The following is an 18,060-nucleotide window of genomic DNA, read 5'->3' as shown; positions in this document are numbered from 1 at the left end:
ATATAGACAAATTGGCAACAGAGCAGTACAGCATCTGCACCACCCCACAGTGATGTGGATGCTGGTCTATACTCCTACCCTGAAGTGTAGACCAGCTCTGGGTAGTGACTGAAAGAACAAGGGTGTGGATACAAGCAGCAGAAATTAGTTTTCTTTCAAGGGTGGCTGGGCTCTCCCTTAGAGAGAGGGCAAGGAGTCCTCTGAGAGGGATTCGGAATAGCACCGCTGCTCCTCCACATCGAAAGGAGGCAGTTGAGTTATTTCAGGCATGTCCCACCAGAAAAGCCACAGAGCAGTTAAAGTTATTCGTTAAAGTTCAAATAAGTCACTAGGCAACACATTTCTCTATTAATACTCGTGTATTTTTGTTTGGAGTTTTTTTTTTTTACAAAATTGCAATTTACAGGAAAAAGAGAAACTGTGCTAACTGCAGAGCAAAAGCAAAAGCATTTCTGTACTGTAGTTGTAGAAAAAGAAACAGTCCTCCAGCCAAAGTCGCATTATCAGAAGGAGTAAACGACACTCCTGATGAGACACGTTCCTACAGCGATGTACAGACATGATGGTGGTGGAGCGAGAAGATTACGCGCATCATTTGTTCAGTATGGCGAGATTTGGAGTTAAAAAACATGTGCAACGCTCCTCAGTCTGTATTCAAGTGTTTAAAGGGACCAGTTTTACTACTTTGGAAAGATACAAGTGCAGAGAACATCATTAGTCCAGACCAAGGCGGCTAGTTTTCTTCCTCGGGTCATTTCTTAGCCTTGCCTTTGCCCTTGCCTTTGCCCTTTCCAGAATCCTCCTTCTTCTCCTTGTTTGACTCCTTGGTGGGTTTGGCCTTCTTCTGCTGCAGGGAAGAACAGGAATGCATGTGTGAGAAATATACAGAAGGGTGAACTTAACACTTATAATGATCCCAGAGCTTGAATGCACTCACTTTAATCATAGCGTCGGCTTTGAGCCCCTCTCCTTCGTCTTCAGACTCCGGATCTTCCTGGCTTATTTCCTCCCCTCCCTCAAAGTCCCCTCCGCCACCACGGCGGCCTTTCTTCACCACTTGCAGGGAGTATGGTGTTAGGTGGACCTCTTTATTGTATGCCCGCGTAAAGGCGGCCTTTACCTGGAAGGTGACAAAGACATTGTCAAAACTCGCTGGTTGTTGGGACGTAAAGACGTCCAGTTCTGTTCTAATGAGTTGCAGAGATTGACGAAGAAATTTGAGATCATTCATGTCATAACTTTGGTTTTAAAGGTACTTTTTGTAATTCCCTTCTGTAGATTTTTAACAACATTTTCACCACCACCAGGGGGCAGCATTTTACTAGTGGGTGTATATAACTGCTTTTAGTTAAAGAATGTTTGAGAATTTTATAAAAACTACCTTTAATGCAGGGACATCAAACTCATTTTACATCATAGGCAACATACATAATTTGATCTACACTGGACTAGACCAGGGAACCATTTAATCCATTTAAAAACCATTTAATATGAGGAAAAGAAGTGCGATTTCAACAGGACGTCTCAGCTTTTCTACATAACAAATGTGTATTATAGAAAAAGTTCTGGAAGCTCTTTGTCTTGACAAATGTTTCAGTAGATATTTCTATTGGAGAGCCTCAGTAGAGGCAAAATACAAAAACCAAAACAGTTAAATGTTGCCGCCTCCTCACCTTGGAGTCCAGTTTGGAGTAGGGGTCGGGCTGTCCTCCCCAGACGCTGATCTCCATGATGCTGTCCACGTCCTCCTTGATAAGCTGATAGTCGTCCAGCAGCTGCACGGCTTCGGCAGCGCCCTCCGCTCCGTGCTTCTGGAGTGGATTTAGAATCGCCTGTCGCAGGTAGTGCAGGTAATCCAGGTTGACCGCCTGTTTGCTGCTCAGTGTCCTGAGAAGAGCCCAGCAGATAAAATAATTCAGTGTTGCAGCAGCAGTTTGAGCCCAGCGATGTGTTAAAAGCATCATTTTAAGATGATAAAGAAAAAACACTGACTTTAAACTCATGTGCGAGGACAGCTCCTGCATGATGCGCGAGTGTTTATTGGTCGAGGAGTTCTTGCCGAGCCAGCTGGGGAAGATCGGGAATTGATTCATGTAGCCTCTCATGAGCTCGCCTGGTAACACACTGGCATAAATGGCCTGCAAATATGCACACAGACACACACAAACACAAGAAGAAGCATGATCAGGGGCTTTCATTAGAGCCTTTCAGCACCTTTATGAGAATACAGAGAAGCACCTGTGTATGCATCCCACAGGGAGCTTTTTATCAACGTTCAAGGCTCACTGAGCGGCTTTCTGTCCTGTTTTTCACGCTCTCATGAAAAGCTAGCTGCTGCTTTCACTATGATTAAAAGAAAATCTAGCAATGCAATTGTGTGTGTGTGTGTTACCTGGGTGGGTAGCAGTGACCAGTTTTGTCTTGAGCGGATCCGTCTATCCACCAGATCGCCGTCACAGATGGAGTCAGCCGTCTTACTGAGCAACACCAGGTGGGACTTCAGATTGCCACTGCCAAAAAAACCAAAGGAAACGAGCAAATTTAAAATAAAAGTTTGACATCTTGGTCAATTTTACGCACGGGGTGAAGCAGGTGGCCTCTCTCACCCTGCAGCAGCTGGGCGCACGTGCAGGTAGTTCTCCTGGACGAACAGCGGCGCCAGCGAGTAGTCGTGGAAAAAGAGGTCCGACTTGTCAATGAGGCTCATGCGGGCCGTCTCCTCCCCCGAGGCAAACACCTTCCTGCAGACGTCAAACGGCCCGAGCTTCATGTCCTTGCGTGCGCTGGCTGCGTCGGACTTGCACTGGTCGTACGTCATCACCTTGTCCTTGGCTGACCACATGCTGAGATTGTGGATCACCTGGAGAGAAAACAGCCACAGTGGTAAGGAGGTAAGGAGGTAACCACAGGACACAACCATCTCAGCCTCGTTATGAGTTTACGCTTTGATTTCTTTACCTGTCGGACATCCTGATTGGAGGCTAAAATGATTTCGTTAAGAGCTGGGGGCGGGATCCTGATTCCCTCCTTGAAAGCAATGGACATCATGGCTCCCTGAGAAATGAAGAAGAAGTAACCGCGTTTGTCATAGATGATGTTTGCTGTGGTTTCTCTGGGTGACTGAAATTCTAGTGTTTATCAGTCTGTCACTTAGCACAAACCCAACTCCAAAAGAAGCTGAAAAATAAATCTTAGAGAGAAAAAGGTTCTCAGAAGTGAAGACAGGCAGAGGCTCACCAATCTGCAGAAAACTGTAGAACAATTTCAGAATAATGTTCCTCGATGCAAAATTGTAAAGAGTTTGCGAATATTATCCTCTACAGTTAATCTCGTCAAAAGATTCTGACAATCTGGAGAAACCTCTGTGCACAAGGACAATGCTGAAAATCTTCAGGCCCTCAGGCCCCAGTGCATTAAAAAACACACAAGCTCATCATGCAAAGCTCTGATTAGTGTTTACACATCTGAAAATGCACCATCTATACTGAAAGGTATATACAGGGCTTTGATGTTGTATCACACACATGCACATTGGTAGGGTACGCGTAATTATCAGATGTATGTGCGAGTACCTTGATTTGTTCCACTCGCGGTCTCTGGAAGCGCAGATCGAAGCAGTAGTTGGCCAAAGATCTAATCTTCTGGTGGTTCCGATCATTGCACATGCAGATGATGGGGATCTTTGAATTTTTAATAAGGCCGATCATTTCCTACAGGAGCAGAAATACATCAATATCGAAGAAACAACAGAAATAAACCAATAAGCATGTGATCTAAAGGTCAGCTGGAGAAGTCTGAGGATCAGACTCAACTTCTATTTTCTGTTGCAGTTGCTCAGTCCAACATCGACCATCAACCAGCGCTGAAACCTGTGAGTGCTTATTTTACACATTTCCCTAATCTAAAACTTTTAACTTATAAAAGTGAAGATCTCTACAGTCTGTAAAAGAAATGCCTTCATTTACCTGAATTCCTCCGCGGTCCTCGTTGCCAGCCATGCCATCGACCTCGTCCATGATCAGCACGTGTTTACTGCTCACTGTCTGTGACGTGCCTGCAAAACACCAACAAACAAGAAGACGGTTTAAGTGTCACTGATTAATTGTTTGTATGTTACGTTAATTTATTAAAAAGTTTGTCCAGCATGCACTTCATAAATATTGTAAAAGCACAGTCAGAGTTATTGTTTAAGAAAAGCTGAATAAGTGAGCTCTTATCTACTTTAATTGAGAAGTCACTGCTGTTTGAGAACAACAACCACATCTGTTTACCTTTGCTGTTTTAATAAGAGACACCCGGCCTGTGCACAGACTGCGTGTCATTTTTAATCACTTGTATAAAGGCAGCTGAAAACAGGAGTGACCTTTGTAGAAGTTCTCTATGCTGGTGTTGTTCAGCGACTCGGCGACGACCTCCTTCAGGCTGTTTTTGCTGCGAGTGCAGCTGGCGTTCATCTCCACATAACTGAAGCCCAGCTCCTGCAGGACGACACACAGACGCAGTGAACGCGAGGCTGAGATTAGAGCGGCGTGCTCAATACGCACACAGACTGCTCACAATAAATCTGTGTGTGTGTTTTCACGCTGACCTCGCAGACCAGGGCAGCTGTGGTGGTCTTCCCCACCCCTGGCGGTCCGGAGAGCAGAGCGGCTTTGAATCCTGAGCCATCATCTTTCCCTCCAAACTTACCAAATCGAGCCGCTGCATAGAAGAAAGCAGAAAAGAACACATGCAGTCTTCAGCACAGACGGGTTTAAAAAGCTGAAATCGACCAAAAACAAATCATGTTCAGTCTTCTGCTACCTGCTGGTTTGCCGCTCCCGCTGCCGTGGTTTTTGTACCAGTTCTGCAGCCAGCGCAGCAGCTTGTTTGCACAGCTCTGGCCGCCCTGCTGGCCAATCACAGCCTTAAGAGAGCGTGGACGGTACTTGTCCACCCACAGCAGGCTGCCACACTCTTCTGTGGGTGATGGAGATGATTGTTCTGGGACAGAAGAAGAAGAGGCACAAGAGGAAAGGCCCAGCTCCCTTCGCGCAGTTTGACCCGAGCCTCTCCCGGGTGGAGTCCTTCCGTCTCTGGTCTTGGTACCGCGGCCTTGTGCCTGGCCGGTCTTTGAAGGGCTCGGGGTGTGAGGTGACCTGGAATTACCCTTAGAGGGAGAGATCTTCTGGGCCTTCGGGGTGCTCTTTGAAGCCTGGCTTGGAGGCGTCTTGGTCTTTGTGGTTTTGCTCTATGTGACAAAAGCAGAGGGTATAGAAACCCAGCGGAAATGGGTAAAATTCATCTTTTAATGTAAAGCGTTTAATCCGGGAGCAGAAATAAGCAGCTATGACACAAGATAAGTTTATACATATATATATTTATATTTATATACTTTTTTAGTTTAACTGATTTACAAAAGATTAAATCGTACATTACAGGATAATTTCAATACTGACCTCAGCTTCCGCAGCGATCTCATACTTGGACTTCTTTCCTGGCTTTGTTCTGATCAGCTCCAACAGACCGTCTTCGTCAAGGATCTGGGTGCCGAAGCTCTCTGCCTGAGAAACGCAAGAAACAAAACTATAAAGCAAAATGTTTCACGTCTGTGTGGGAAAAATAGAGGATAATAAAGAAAAAAGGAGCAATTTTTATTATCATTTTCTGCCATTTTTTCTTATCTGGAGCTCAAACTGTTTATCCTTTAAGTCCATCTTAATTTTCTTATTGAATTTCCTTATTTTCTGTCATATGCATTGATTAAGTACTCATAACACACATGATCGGTGCTGGAACAGCTAATCCCTGTGAGATAAAAGCTCGGGCTTCAGACAGTTTTTTCTATTCCAGCTTCTGTTTGATGTCAAAGAGAGCACATATCCTTTAATATGGTGATTCATTCATGTCCAAAGAGATCTGTCAGACAGTCTGGTTTTCAAAGAATGCCACGTTAATCACCTTCTCCAGCTTCGATGCACCGCTGTCTCGGCCCTGAATCAGGTAGGTGGTCTTCTTGCTGACGTTGCCCGTCACCTTGCCTCCGTATCGCTCGATGAGAGATTTGGCGTCTTCTCTCTCCATAGACTCGAGGACGCCGGTCAGGACAAACACGCAGCCCTCCAAACAGTTTTCTGCTCCCTGGAAAACACAAACCACGCAGGCAGTAAAGCAAAGGTAGTGCAAGCTCGCTGGCCAGCTGAACAATAGCATCTACAGCGAGCACAGGTTACCTTTGGGATTTCCTTTGAGCCCAGAGCTCGTGGTCCATCTCTGTTCAGGAAGTTCCTGTAAGCTGAAGAGTTGGCCTTCTTCTTCTCCTGGTCGTCAGGGCTTGTGCTCGTGCTCTGAGACAGAGGAAAATAATCTGGGTTTTAAATTGTTTGAAGTGGATATTTTCATCTATATGCTCAGGTTTTTTCTTCCTCTGATCTGATAGGTCGTCTGTGTGGCTCACCTCCGGTTTCTTGGGAGAAGTCTTGAGTGCGGTGGGCGTGGTTCCAGTTTTGGGGGTGAACGTCTTCTCTGAGATGGATGAAGCGTGGGGCTCCTTTTTGGGAGAAATTTTCATCTTAGTAGGGGTTTTGCTCTTCACCCCTTCGTTCTTGTCATCATCCTTTTTCTTCATCATGGCCAGTTTGGAGCTGGCTTTTACAGGAGCTGTGGTCTTTTTGGGAGACGGACTAACCACATCTTCAGACACGCTGGTCTTCGAGCTGCTCCCAGGGGCGGCAGCGTCTGTGGCTTTCTTTTTGGGGCTCGTGGTCAAGATTTGTTTTTCATCAGAGCCTTTGCGAGCCTGGATGGTTGGGAAGACAAAAGAAATGAGACTTGAAAAAAACTTAAATAATTAAAGTGCATGAGCCTTTTTAATCCCTGCAGCCTTTACCTTCTTCGCTTTTGGCTCTTCATCCAGCATGGCCAGCGTTCTGGCAAACTCCTCATCCTCGTGGACCTGTTTTTCCAGCTGAAACAGCAGAAGAGCTGTAATGAACTACGGGTCACAGCCATCTGTCAATTTACTAAACAGCTTTAATTCAAAGTCAAATAAACCAGCAGCAGCTGATCAGCCTACCTCCATGTCCTCTTCCATCTGCAGCTGCCTGGCGATTTCTTCATCGCTTATCAGGTCGTCTGCCAGAGTCGGCTGAGGAGTTTTTACAAAGGATCATTACTGAGTCATGAGAGGATGAGTAAAGAAAAAAGGAAGCACGCACACAGAGAAGCAATGCCTCAGTACTCACAGCCTTTCGTTTGGTGCTGGCTACCAGCTTCTTGTCCGAGCGCTGAACACTCGCGCTGCCAAAGTAATCGAGTACTGATGTGGGGGTTTGTTTGGGCTGAGGAGGCGGAGCTGACTTTGGGGTGGAAGGCACAGGAGGAGATTTTGGTGTGGTTTTTCCCTGGGTGGAGGATGGCTTGACGGGAGACTTCCCCGACTGTTTGGCTTCCAGACGAGAGCTCGCGGCGTCCGCTTTTGTCGTTTTTGCGGCGCCGTTCTGTTTGGATTTGGAAGTCTTCTTCAAGGACTGGAAGTTGTCGCTGTCCGAGTCTACAAGCAGAACAGAGAGGCCTTCTATCACGCGTTTATAAAAAAAGGACATTTTCCCTTTAACGCTGAGGTTAGAGCATATATGAAGCATCACCTGTTTCAGAGACGTACTGCACGGGATCTTTTTTGTTCGTCTTCGCTTTCTCTTTGGGGGATTTCGACTTCCTCACTGGCTCCTCCTCATCTGAGTCTGAGCACAAACACAAAGGCATCACTAGAATCCTGCACAGAAACGGGCTGCAAGGCTCCAAGAAAAACTCAAGGTGGAAGGAATCATGAAGAAAGATGGGTATGTGAAGATTTTGAAAGAAAACCTCAAACAGTCAGCAGCAAAACTGGGTCTGGTTCATCGCTTTGTCTTCCAACACAACAACGACTCAAAACACACGTGAATCCTGGCGAGGAACTACCTCCAGAAGGCCAAAGTGAACATTACTGACTGACATACACAAAACTCTGACTTATTGAAAATCTGTGGGGTGAACTGAAATCCATCCAATCTGGAGGAGCTTGAGAGATTAGCTGAGGAAGAATGAGCTGTGATTGGTCAGGAGCACATGTGAGACTATTGAAAACTACAACATTTTGATCCTGCTAGTTCTTCTGCGTCTGAGGGGGTGAAAATTCAACTTTCATAGGGGGCTAATAATTCTGTCCTCATCTAAATCTACAATCTATTTCCATTCATCTTTAGATGAAAATATGAGGCTAAATTGTTTGTAAACTTTTGAAAATGTGTGTTATCTTTTTTTTTTTTTTTTTTTAATCCAGATGCACAGAAGAGCCTGAGGATGCTGCAGATCTCTGCACACATCTCATGAAACCCTCAAACAGCAATAAACTACATTAAAATAATGTAATTTAACAAATCCTTTAAAAAAATTCAGAAAAATAACAATGCTGTGACACCGAGACATCACTGTGGAGGAAATGCCTACCTGAGGCTATGACTGCGTGCTTCTTTCGTTTTTTCTCCCCATCCTTGCGTTGCTCCTCACTTTTTTTGCTTTTGACCTACAGCACATGAAACCACAATAAAGCCAGGTAAACAGGATGAGGAGGAACAGAGAAAGGAGACAAGGAGAGGAGGCAGCTCCTCACCTTGTTGGCCTCTTTCTTCTTCTTTTTCACCTCCTCGTCCGTTGACAAGGAATTCTTCTTCTTCTTCTCCTGTTTGTCATTTCCATTCGGGGCAGGTTTCTGCACCGCAGGCTTAGCCGATGTCGGTGCAAAGAACCGCCTGATGTCCTGCACACACAGAAGAGTACAAACTGTAAGAATTATAGAATTACGTAAAAGGAAAAAAACAGGAAAAAAATCACTTTTATCAAAACTATACAACATCCTGACAGCCCTGGAGACTCATAATGCAGTCAAAGTGCCTGGGAGTAGGAGCTATGAATGCAAATGGCATGATAAATCCATCCTTACTACACATTCAAATACATTGTGCACTAGGGTGCAACTCATGCAGTTTAAGACATTAAACAGAGTCGATTCTTTTAAAGTCTCAACTGTCAAAAATGTATTCCAACATAACTGACCAATGTGACAGATGTCATGTGTCCAATCGTGTGCAATCTGAGCCAAACGTTTTGTTCCTGCTGTAAAGTGGACAGGTTTCAGGGACCCTTTGCTATTTTGAGGTTTCACTTCCTGCAGATTATTTCTCTGCAATAAAACTATTTCATTCTTTGACATCTCAGTGAGACATTGTATCCTTCCGCCCTACCCCATCCACATTTTTGTGGCTCAAGCACATGATCTCATTTTGCAAATTAGAAACGATGAATTTCACAGTCAAAGGCAGCTATATTCATTTTTTCCCCCAAAGTGGAAATCTTTTATTATTTTAATTATTTACTAATCTTGTCTGTAGACTAGCTCACTTATTTTATACCTATTTGTAGTTATTTTGGTTCCCCAATAACTTATTTTACTTAAATCCATTTTATTATGCTTACTCGGATACATAAATTAAAACCGACTGGCTTGTCTTGATAATATATTCATACCCACTAGTTCCTCCCTATATTTTCCCTAATTGAATGAAGCCATCCTCTTCACTCTGCTGCTCCTATTAGTGGACATAACCACCCTCTGTCACACCAACCCTCTGCATGTCCTCACTACATCTATGAATGTTCCCTCATCCTGTCAGTCCTAGTGAAAATCTTAGCATAAGGACATTTCCTTTTGCTAGGTTTTATGAGTTTACACCACAAGTCAACTGTTGATTTTACATGAGTTAATTTTGCTTTTTTAAAAAACAGTTTTTATCTTTAGTTTTATTTAAGTGATTAAATTCACCTTATTGGCACCCAAACAAAAACAAAGTATTCAAAGTCAGCTCAGTCTTTTCACGCATGCCACAGATGTTGCTGCTTCACTGTATCCTGCAGTGCAGCTGTGAGGAAGCATCTGCACCTGTGTGTGTCCTTCTCCACCCATTGCTTTATGGTTTTCCTTTAAACTGTCACCCCTCTGCATGTAAGTCAGTGTGCTTCCACAGCAGACCGTACAGCTACACAAACTACAAACTGAACGCTCTTACACTTCATACATTTCACCTTCTTCACCTGCTGCTCAAAGCTTCATCTGAACCAAAGGATTGAAGTTTATCCTCTTTAGCAGGAGCTAACTGCGCACTGCGCTTCATCATCATCATCATCAGTAGCAGCAGCGAGGTTTAACCACACAACAGCATCATTTCCTCCATATTTACCCGCTGTGTTTATGCACACAGGCTCCAGTTTGAGTGAAAAAGCAGCTGAAATATGTCACGTACCATTATGAACGCGCTTTCTCGCTGTGTTGGTCTGTTATCAAAAAAAAGTAAGAAAAAGCTTCAACTGCTTGGCGCGAAGCAAGAGTCCGCGGTCGCCTGGAAATGACGCTCCGGCAGCTGGTTGGCGTGCGTCACTGCGTCACCACGAGTACGTTTTTTTATTCGACTAAAGAAAACCTAAAAGTTTACGTCAAGATAAATAAATTAAAAAAAGTTTCGAAGAATAAATAACCAATTTTTTTTTTGTCGTGGTATAAATTAACAGATTTTTATTTATTTTTTTGCATTAATTTCTTATTGTGAAGAATTTCCGGTAAAATCTGCGCGCTTTTATCACTGAAAGCAATGAGGTGTATCACTGATTTGATAATACTCTGAAATAATGTGGAAAACAATACACAATGTACAGATATGTGTACATAATTCACTTTATTAGTGTAATGCTCAACTTTCATATCCATAATTGTAGAATTGAAAGTAAAATAAATAAATATAACTAAAATTGAACTCAAAAAATGACCACAATACATATGGTTTGAGCAATCAATACGAAATAAACTGTAGTGTCTGCACTGTTAGAATATTGTTTAAAACCTGAATAACCTACAGATTTTAACTAAAAATGCAAATACACATTAAAAAAACAAAACTACTCTCCCGGAGGAAAACACCACTCAAACTACTTCACTCCATTTTCCCCCCAGCAAATCCACTTTGTTTCCGCGTTGTTGTTTGTTCTTTAAAAAATATTATAAAGAAGAAAAGCGATCTGGATGCATTTAATCCACGTTGTATAACCCAAATCATTTATAGATACTGTGAGGAATGAAGGTTTAATCTTTTTTTCTGCTCCTCTTGCATTTATACTTGAGACTTTCATACAAACCAAACATGGTGAGTTTATGAAAACCTTCAGGTGAGGTTGTATTTGAGTTCCTCTGGTTTTAGAACAGGTTGTCGGTTTGATTCCTGGTCCTCCTGAAGATGTTCCTGAGGTCAGACAAACGCCTCACACAGCAAACCACCTCAGTCTGTGTGAGACTGAAGTATCAGCACTGTGAGGTGTATGAAATGCTGTGCTGAGAACAAAGTAAAAATCGAGGTAATAAATGTGAAATTTTTACAAGTTTTAGGGTTATATATTTTGCTTTTAGTAGTCTGTGTTCGTTTACATGTTCAAAATTAAAACTTGTGAGTCTGGCAACAAACCAGTGGATGTACTGGAAACCGTCTGTGAATCACTTTGGTCCTCAGGAAATCTCAGTATTTTCATAAGCTCTTCAGTGAACCTGATCCATCAGTTTTATTGTTATTATAATGAAATACAAGGAAAAACTGAGCATGAATTTAGTAGAAATTTAACAAAAACAGCTATACCTGCACAAGTAAAACAGTCGCTGAGCATGATTGCCAGCGTCCTATGATGTACTTTGTATCTCACCCTGTGACAGCAGGGATCCAGCCCATTCACAGCCCTTAAGTTCATCGGTGATTACGATGTCTTTAGTTTTAGTATTCAAAACCTGCCTGGTGAGACAAACTCTAACAAGCACTGTTTGAATATTAATATTCATCCTGAATTTCTTAAATCTTTCTTCTGAAACAGAACTCAAACAGTGAAGCTAAACTAAAACAAGGAAATCCACTGAACACAAAGTGAAACTAAACAAAACCTTCAAATGCTAAACTTCTGATGATGGGTAGAACTACACCAGTGACTCATTCGTGTGCAATTTATAAAAATATAAAGATGTTGCTGAATTATTCTCAGAAACCATTAAGAAAGGGAGGCAGAGACTGGATTAACTGGAAAACACTTTTAGCTTTATTGGTCTTGACAGGGATTTATGATGCTGATGGGCTCCACCACAGTGGAAATCCACTGTGCCCGTTCAGGAACTTCCTGATGTCCTTCTTTCCGACTGTGGTGGTCTGCTGCTTCAGGGCTGCTGGAAACAAACAGAGGAGCCGAGTGTGAGGACAGAGATCAACTGAGTGTGAGGATTAATGAAGAGTTTACTTCAAAAATAATGGGCAGCTTTAGGACCACAGATGCACGCTGTGGTGCACATTCATGCAGACAGTGACGCCAAAAGCATCCACACAAACACCACATGGGGCTGGAAAACGGTTCATATCAGTTAGAGCTTTTATGAAGCTGTTAATGATCTGAAACTGCCGATAAACTGTTAAAAGCCCAGTCAGACTTTTGCAGACTGATTCACACATGAAGGCGACTTCTTATAAGGAGAACTTAATAATGGAAAATAATGTAACTGCATCCATTTGCCCCAACAAATAAGTTTAAATAAAGTGGAGCAGCAGCACACTGTGTAAAAAGATCTGAAAGAATGAAACCATTAAAAGGAAGAAAAACCAGCAGAGCATGCAGGACAGGAGGATGGTGATGTCTAACCTCCAAGAGTGTAGTTGTAACTTTTACTGTTCCGGTTCCAAGACTGTTCCCTTCTCAGACACGTAAATGCCGTCCAAGAACTTCCTGATATCCTTATTTTTGACGGTTGTGGCCTGCTGGATCAGAGCAGCTGCAACAGAGAAGTTGGGGTGGTAAGTAGCACATCACAACAGGCTTACACAAGATTCAGGAAGGACTATGTGGCACACTGTCTGCTGTGGTTTTGGCTCCATCAAGTTCAAATTTCAGCTCTAACGTGTTTACTAAGAATCTGGATACAAGTCCAGAAAAGCCTGATATCTCCCTGAGGCAGCGGTCTCATACCGACCCTTCTTTTTATACATGCAGCTCTAGCTGTTTGGATTGTAGCATGTGAATCAAAAGGTAGTTAAAAAGGTCTAAAGGCATCTCACACTCGCATCTCACAGCTCCATCAGGGATTTACAGGAAAATCCACCTGCAGGAGCATTTTGATTTTAAACTCATTTTCAGAAATTATATACAGCCTTGAGTGGATTATAGTCAGGTGACAGTTTTTGGCGTTTGTTTGACATCAATATGATATTTATCCTCATTGCTTATAACAAAGCTTTGTCTTCAAAAACTTTGAGCCAAAACAAAACAAAAAAAACCCAAAACAGACTAATATGGACAAAATCTCTAAAAATACAGAATCTGAGAGAATGTTACACCTAGCAAAAAAATCTCCACTGAGGTGAAGTGATGGTGTTTTTGTTCATCAAAGTAGACATGCAAACACAAGACCGTGCTCAGTCCTTAATGTACAAGAGTGAAGGTGAAAAATCAAATCAAGGAGAAACTCAAACTTACAATGGTTTAAAAAACTGGTGAGATCAGAGAGGCTGTTTTTCTCAGAGTAATTTGAGTTTATCCTCATTCCATAACTTCATTTGGGAACCTGAACTTCACGTCTGTCAGACAATCATGTCCATCACAACACTTATCGATAAAACCCTCACTGCACCTCAGTAAGGAGAACAGTAGGACTTTAGGTGAGGGGAGACTTGATCAGCAGTCAAGTGTGATAAACTGATAGTTGAGAGGGAAATTCATCTATTCTCATTGAATGGAAGAATGTGAGGGGCTCTACATAACAACTGGATTTAACAGGATTAACAGCTGCACTGATGTCCAACTGTCTTCAGATGATGTGCAACAAACGTCCACAGAGTCTAGTTTTCCGACCATAAGGTCAGTGACACACATCCTCTGATGTTTTATTCATTCTTATCTACACCGAGCATCAAGGTGACACTCAATCAGTTTCAGGAAGGCTGCAACTGAAATAATGAAAAACTCCTCATCTGCTGGTGGAGCTTGACATAATGTTATCATTTCATCCTATTGTGTAGAAAACCTAAAGAGGAAACAGCAGCAGACGTACCAGAGTTGGACACCAGCTCAATGTCGTTACCCTCCAGGACCAGCTCGTCCTTCTGTGCGGCTGAGACTGAACACAGCACACCTGAAAGAGAGAAAGGACAAAAGTTCAGTCTTTTTATACAATATTAGAAATGTTTTAAAAAAAAACAAAAAAACAAAACATTTTCAGAAATATTTGTTGGTGTTTTCTTGTTTTTTTTCTGTACTACTTGAACACTAAAGTTGCCCTCCAATGAGATGACAGTTCCAACAAACAATAAATATGCAGCTTCAGACATTACATCACCAAACTGAGGCGAGCTCAGGATCTTTAAATCTGCTGAGAGAAAAGTCGATATGTTTAACTGGCCCTGTTTGAACTCTGAGTGCAACTCCAGACTTCATCACAAATTAAAGCATCTGCTTCACTGACTCCACAAAGTCTGCATGTGCCTCACTCTCTGCCAATTCAAAATCCCTTCTCAGAGACGCACTACACCAATTAATCTGTACAAAATAATTTCCTAATCCATAAAATTAACGAGCCCTGGTTTTCAAATCAGCCGTTAGCGGTTTTTGCCCAATCAGCAGCTCGTTCAGCTTCACAAGTGTGTGAATTTCATGATTTTAGTATAATGACGCCTATTCGGTTTTGAACTGATGAAACAAATATCACAAAAACAAGTCTTTAATGATCTTTAAAGATAATTTGACATTTTGAAGACTAAAATGATAAATTCACTGTCGTCCCTTCCATCTGGCTATATTAACTGTTAATCTGTCACAAGTATTTGTGTCTAATCACAGACCCAATATGAAGTTATACATAATTTCCAACTTCTCCTGACAAAGTCATTTACGCCACACCTCAGAAACTTTGACTATTTCTGGATTTCACACGTGCCATTCTCAAACATTTCCATGATGCGACGCAGACTCACCACCCCTCATTCGGACACGGCGAATGTACTTCTCTCCCAAGAAGTTCCTGATCTCGACCAGGGTGCCGCTCTCCTGGATGACCACGTTGATGGGGAAATGGGCGTACACGGAACGCATTTTGTACCGGAAACCCTGCAGTGGCACAAAAGCATGAGAGGCACTGAGTTGGACTGACAAAGCAAACAGAATTGATGCTTGAACAATAGGCAGGGTCAGCCAGAAACGTGCACAGGGTTTATAACTGGGCCGACTGAAACAAGCAGATCTGAGCTCTCACCAAAGTGACTCCCTTGATCATGTTCTGGACGTGGCTGCAGATGGTGCGGACTGTGGCCAGCTCCTTCCTGTTTCCCCACCATTTATCCACACGAAGCTGAGGAAAAAAAAAAAAGTACAGCAGCTCAAATCACTTCCATGAAATAGGTGTTAAAGCAATCATCCCACGTGTGCGGCGAAATACTGGCCTTGCAGACCGACATTGGAAAATACAACCACATTCACCTGTGGCAGTAGCTGCTGTTTACCTGTTACGATACACTAACTACACCCTGGCTAACAGCCTCAAATCTGACAGGAACACATGTCAGAACACCAAAAACCAATGCAGTCGGACATTAAACAACCTTTAACCTGCTTGCTCTGTCGTCCAAGTGCATTAATGTCAGTATACACTTACTATATATACACAGCAAGTGCAAACCACACAGACTATTGGACAAATTCTAGAGGTTTTAAACGGGGGGCAGCACTGAGGTGTGGTGCTTAGCCCAGTAAGAAGGTCCTGGGTTTAAATGCACTGGTCGGCCAGGGTCTTTCAGTGTGGAGTTTGTACGTTCTCCCCTTGTTTTGTTCTTTCAGAGTACCCTGGTTTCCTCCCACACTTCAAATATATGCCATCCATCCGCTTCTCCTTTTCAGGGTCGGGGGGCGCTGGAGCCTATCCCAGCTGTCATAGGGCGAGAGGCAGGGTACAACCTGGACAGGTCGCCAGTCTGTCGCAGGGCTAACACACAGAGACAGACAACCAGTCGCGCTCACATTCACTCCCGCATTCACAACTATGGGCAATTTAGATTGATCAATTAACCTAACCCCACTAATTGCATGTCTTTGGACTGTGGGAGGAAGCCAGAGTACCCGGAGGGAACCCACGCAAACACGGGGAGAACATGCAAACTCCACACAGAAAGACCCCGGCCTGATGGTGGAACTGAACTCAGGACCTTCTTGCTGTGCGGCAACAGTGCTGCTGTCAAATGTAACATTAATAACGAAGTGTGCCATAGGCGTGAATGTGAGCATTAACAGCTGTCTGTCTCTCTGTGTTAGCTCTGCAATAGACTGAAAACCTGTTCATGTACCCTGCCTCTCGCCCTATCACAGTTGGGAGAGGCTCAACCTGGATTGGATCAATTGAAGAAAACAGTTGGATGGTTTCAAACACTGATATCATCTCAGATAGTCACAGCCAGTGTGGCTCTAAATCAGCCTGAAAAGTCAGATATTTCAATAGTTTCTCTCTAAAATTAAAGACTTTCTACAACTCGTTCTTAGCATTGTTGACGCCAGCCTTGTATGTATGTATTAAACCTTTTTTCAACTGTCATATAAACAGCCCTGTACAAACACTCATTCTACAATCCACTTATAGCACTTTTAGGCAAAGCACATAACTGGCTTTTAGGATTATTTCCATTTTAAGACAATAAATTGACATTTTAAGCCCTTTATCTACAAACTTTGCACTGAGCCTAGTAGTTTGGAGACCCGACCAGTTCTTAAAGCACTTTTCTAAATGATGCAGTTGTTAATTTAACATTTTCCACCTTAACCAAAACAACTCCAATTACCCAGTGATCACTGGGTAATTAAAGCACTACTATTTAAATCTGAAAACTTGTACACTCTAAAATCACACATCCTTAATGCCAACCATGTGTGATGCCCTCCTGCCATCACATCCTGGGGCTGCTAACTTCACTTTAAGTAACTTAGCATTATTTTGGCTCTTACATACCTTCTTCTGTTTCTTGCCCAGCAGGCTGAGCTCCAGGTTGATGTGGTTGAACTCCCTGGTGAGCTTGCCACGGGGGCCTTTGACAGTCACAGTTCGGCCCTTCAGCCTCACCTCGACTGCCGCACAACAAGCACAAATATAAAAAAGAAAGGTTAGAAGCTACTCTACAGACAGGATATAAATACAACTGTGTGGAAAACTGATTTTCCCCTTACCATTGTCGGGGAGGTCGACAGTTTGGCTGCTGAGAATGGTCTTCATTCTGTAAAGAGACAAAATGCGTGTTTTCAACTCTGAAAAGTTTGTCTGGCTCTGAGATTCAGGCTAAAGCGTGTAGGCCTTTGTATCGGTGATATTAACAGCTCCATAATGACTGTTTACTAAAGTTCGGACTGTGAGATACAGCCACACCACACTGGTGTAACCTAGCTTTAGCTACAATGCTAACAGAAGTAAGCATTAGACAGCCTGTAATAGCCGACCAGCTCCTTTCATGATATACCGATACAGTAAAAACCTTAGAAGATGTTAAATAACACCTGGAACCACACAAACGCCATGTTTAATATGAGCATTGTTAAATCCGCTGCGGGCCTCAGCGCGAACAGAGCGCCAGGCCTCAAGCATCAAACCTGCTTAAAACTAACATCATATATCCCAACAGAGCTAAAGTAGGCTACAAATACAGATTATAGTGAGAAGTGTAACATAATCTCCATGTGATGGCTCAAAATCGAGCGAAATATAGGTTTAAGAGACATAGATGTAGTTAGATGAAAGCAAGGGAACAATTTTTCGGTTATCCTCACCTCGCCGGTAGCAGAGGAAAGGAGGAAAGGACGACGTCACCACGCAATTGTACGTGCCACCAGCAGGCATTACCAGACGATCGAGGAGCGCATATTTTGGATGTAAATATTTGGTCAAAGGTGTCGCAAACCACCAAAAAGATACCAAAAGTTAAGGAGCAGCGGGGTTTTTTT

General features: G+C 43.0%; 2 protein-coding genes across 3 annotated transcripts; both read right to left on the bottom strand.

Moving 5' to 3' along the window:
• Positions 1-338: 338 nt before the first annotated feature.
• On the bottom strand, positions 339-10,464 carry rfc1 (replication factor C (activator 1) 1). Its single transcript, XM_013275727.3, has 23 exons — positions 10,320-10,464; positions 8,633-8,779; positions 8,470-8,545; positions 7,626-7,721; positions 7,224-7,531; positions 7,055-7,126; positions 6,869-6,946; positions 6,437-6,778; positions 6,213-6,326; positions 5,941-6,120; positions 5,439-5,543; positions 4,804-5,230; positions 4,589-4,701; positions 4,364-4,478; positions 3,966-4,054; positions 3,573-3,710; positions 2,959-3,054; positions 2,607-2,860; positions 2,393-2,510; positions 1,993-2,138; positions 1,674-1,887; positions 938-1,120; positions 339-847 (listed from the first exon to the last, which is right to left on the bottom strand). The coding sequence occupies exons 1-23, from the start codon at positions 10,320-10,322 to the stop codon at positions 752-754; spliced, it is 3,510 nt and encodes a 1,169-aa protein (XP_013131181.1). The 5' UTR covers positions 10,323-10,464; the 3' UTR covers positions 339-751.
• Positions 10,465-12,121: 1,657 nt separating this feature from the next.
• On the bottom strand, positions 12,122-17,903 carry rpl9 (ribosomal protein L9). 2 transcript variants are annotated; one of them, XM_003452132.2, is made up of 8 exons: positions 17,887-17,903; positions 17,293-17,339; positions 17,078-17,193; positions 15,338-15,433; positions 15,060-15,192; positions 14,141-14,221; positions 12,736-12,865; positions 12,122-12,268 (listed from the first exon to the last, which is right to left on the bottom strand). In XM_003452132.2, the coding sequence occupies exons 2-7, from the start codon at positions 17,336-17,338 to the stop codon at positions 12,759-12,761; spliced, it is 579 nt and encodes a 192-aa protein (XP_003452180.1). In that variant the 5' UTR covers position 17,339; positions 17,887-17,903; the 3' UTR covers positions 12,122-12,268; positions 12,736-12,758. The 2 variants fall into 2 exon arrangements, with proteins under 2 accessions (XP_003452180.1, XP_005456923.1); XM_005456866.3 differs by lacking the exon at positions 17,887-17,903 and having other exon boundaries at positions 12,122-12,265; positions 17,293-17,451.
• Positions 17,904-18,060: the final 157 nt, after the last annotated feature.

The sequence above is a fragment of the Oreochromis niloticus genome, linkage group LG6 (genome assembly GCF_001858045.2).
Source record: "Oreochromis niloticus isolate F11D_XX linkage group LG6, O_niloticus_UMD_NMBU, whole genome shotgun sequence".
Lineage (NCBI taxonomy): Eukaryota > Metazoa > Chordata > Actinopteri > Cichliformes > Cichlidae > Oreochromis > Oreochromis niloticus.
This window is presented reverse-complemented; position numbering and strand designations above follow the sequence as displayed.

Coding starts and splice junctions, on each gene's coding strand:
- rpl9 (XM_003452132.2), bottom strand. CDS start 17,338: ATGAAGACCATTCTCAGCAGCCAAACTGTCGACCTCCCCGACAATG. Junction 17,194..17,292: donor TGTCGACCTCCCCGACAATG/GTAAGGGGAAAA, acceptor GTTGTGCGGCAG/TCGAGGTGAGGCTGAAGGGC. Junction 15,434..17,077: donor TGGGCAAGAAACAGAAGAAG/GTATGTAAGAGC, acceptor TTTTTTCCTCAG/CTTCGTGTGGATAAATGGTG.
- rfc1 (XM_013275727.3), bottom strand. Junction 6,947..7,054: donor AGATGGAAGAGGACATGGAG/GTAGGCTGATCA, acceptor CTGCTGTTTCAG/CTGGAAAAACAGGTCCACGA. Junction 6,121..6,212: donor GCTCAAAGGAAATCCCAAAG/GTAACCTGTGCT, acceptor TGTGTTTTCCAG/GGAGCAGAAAACTGTTTGGA.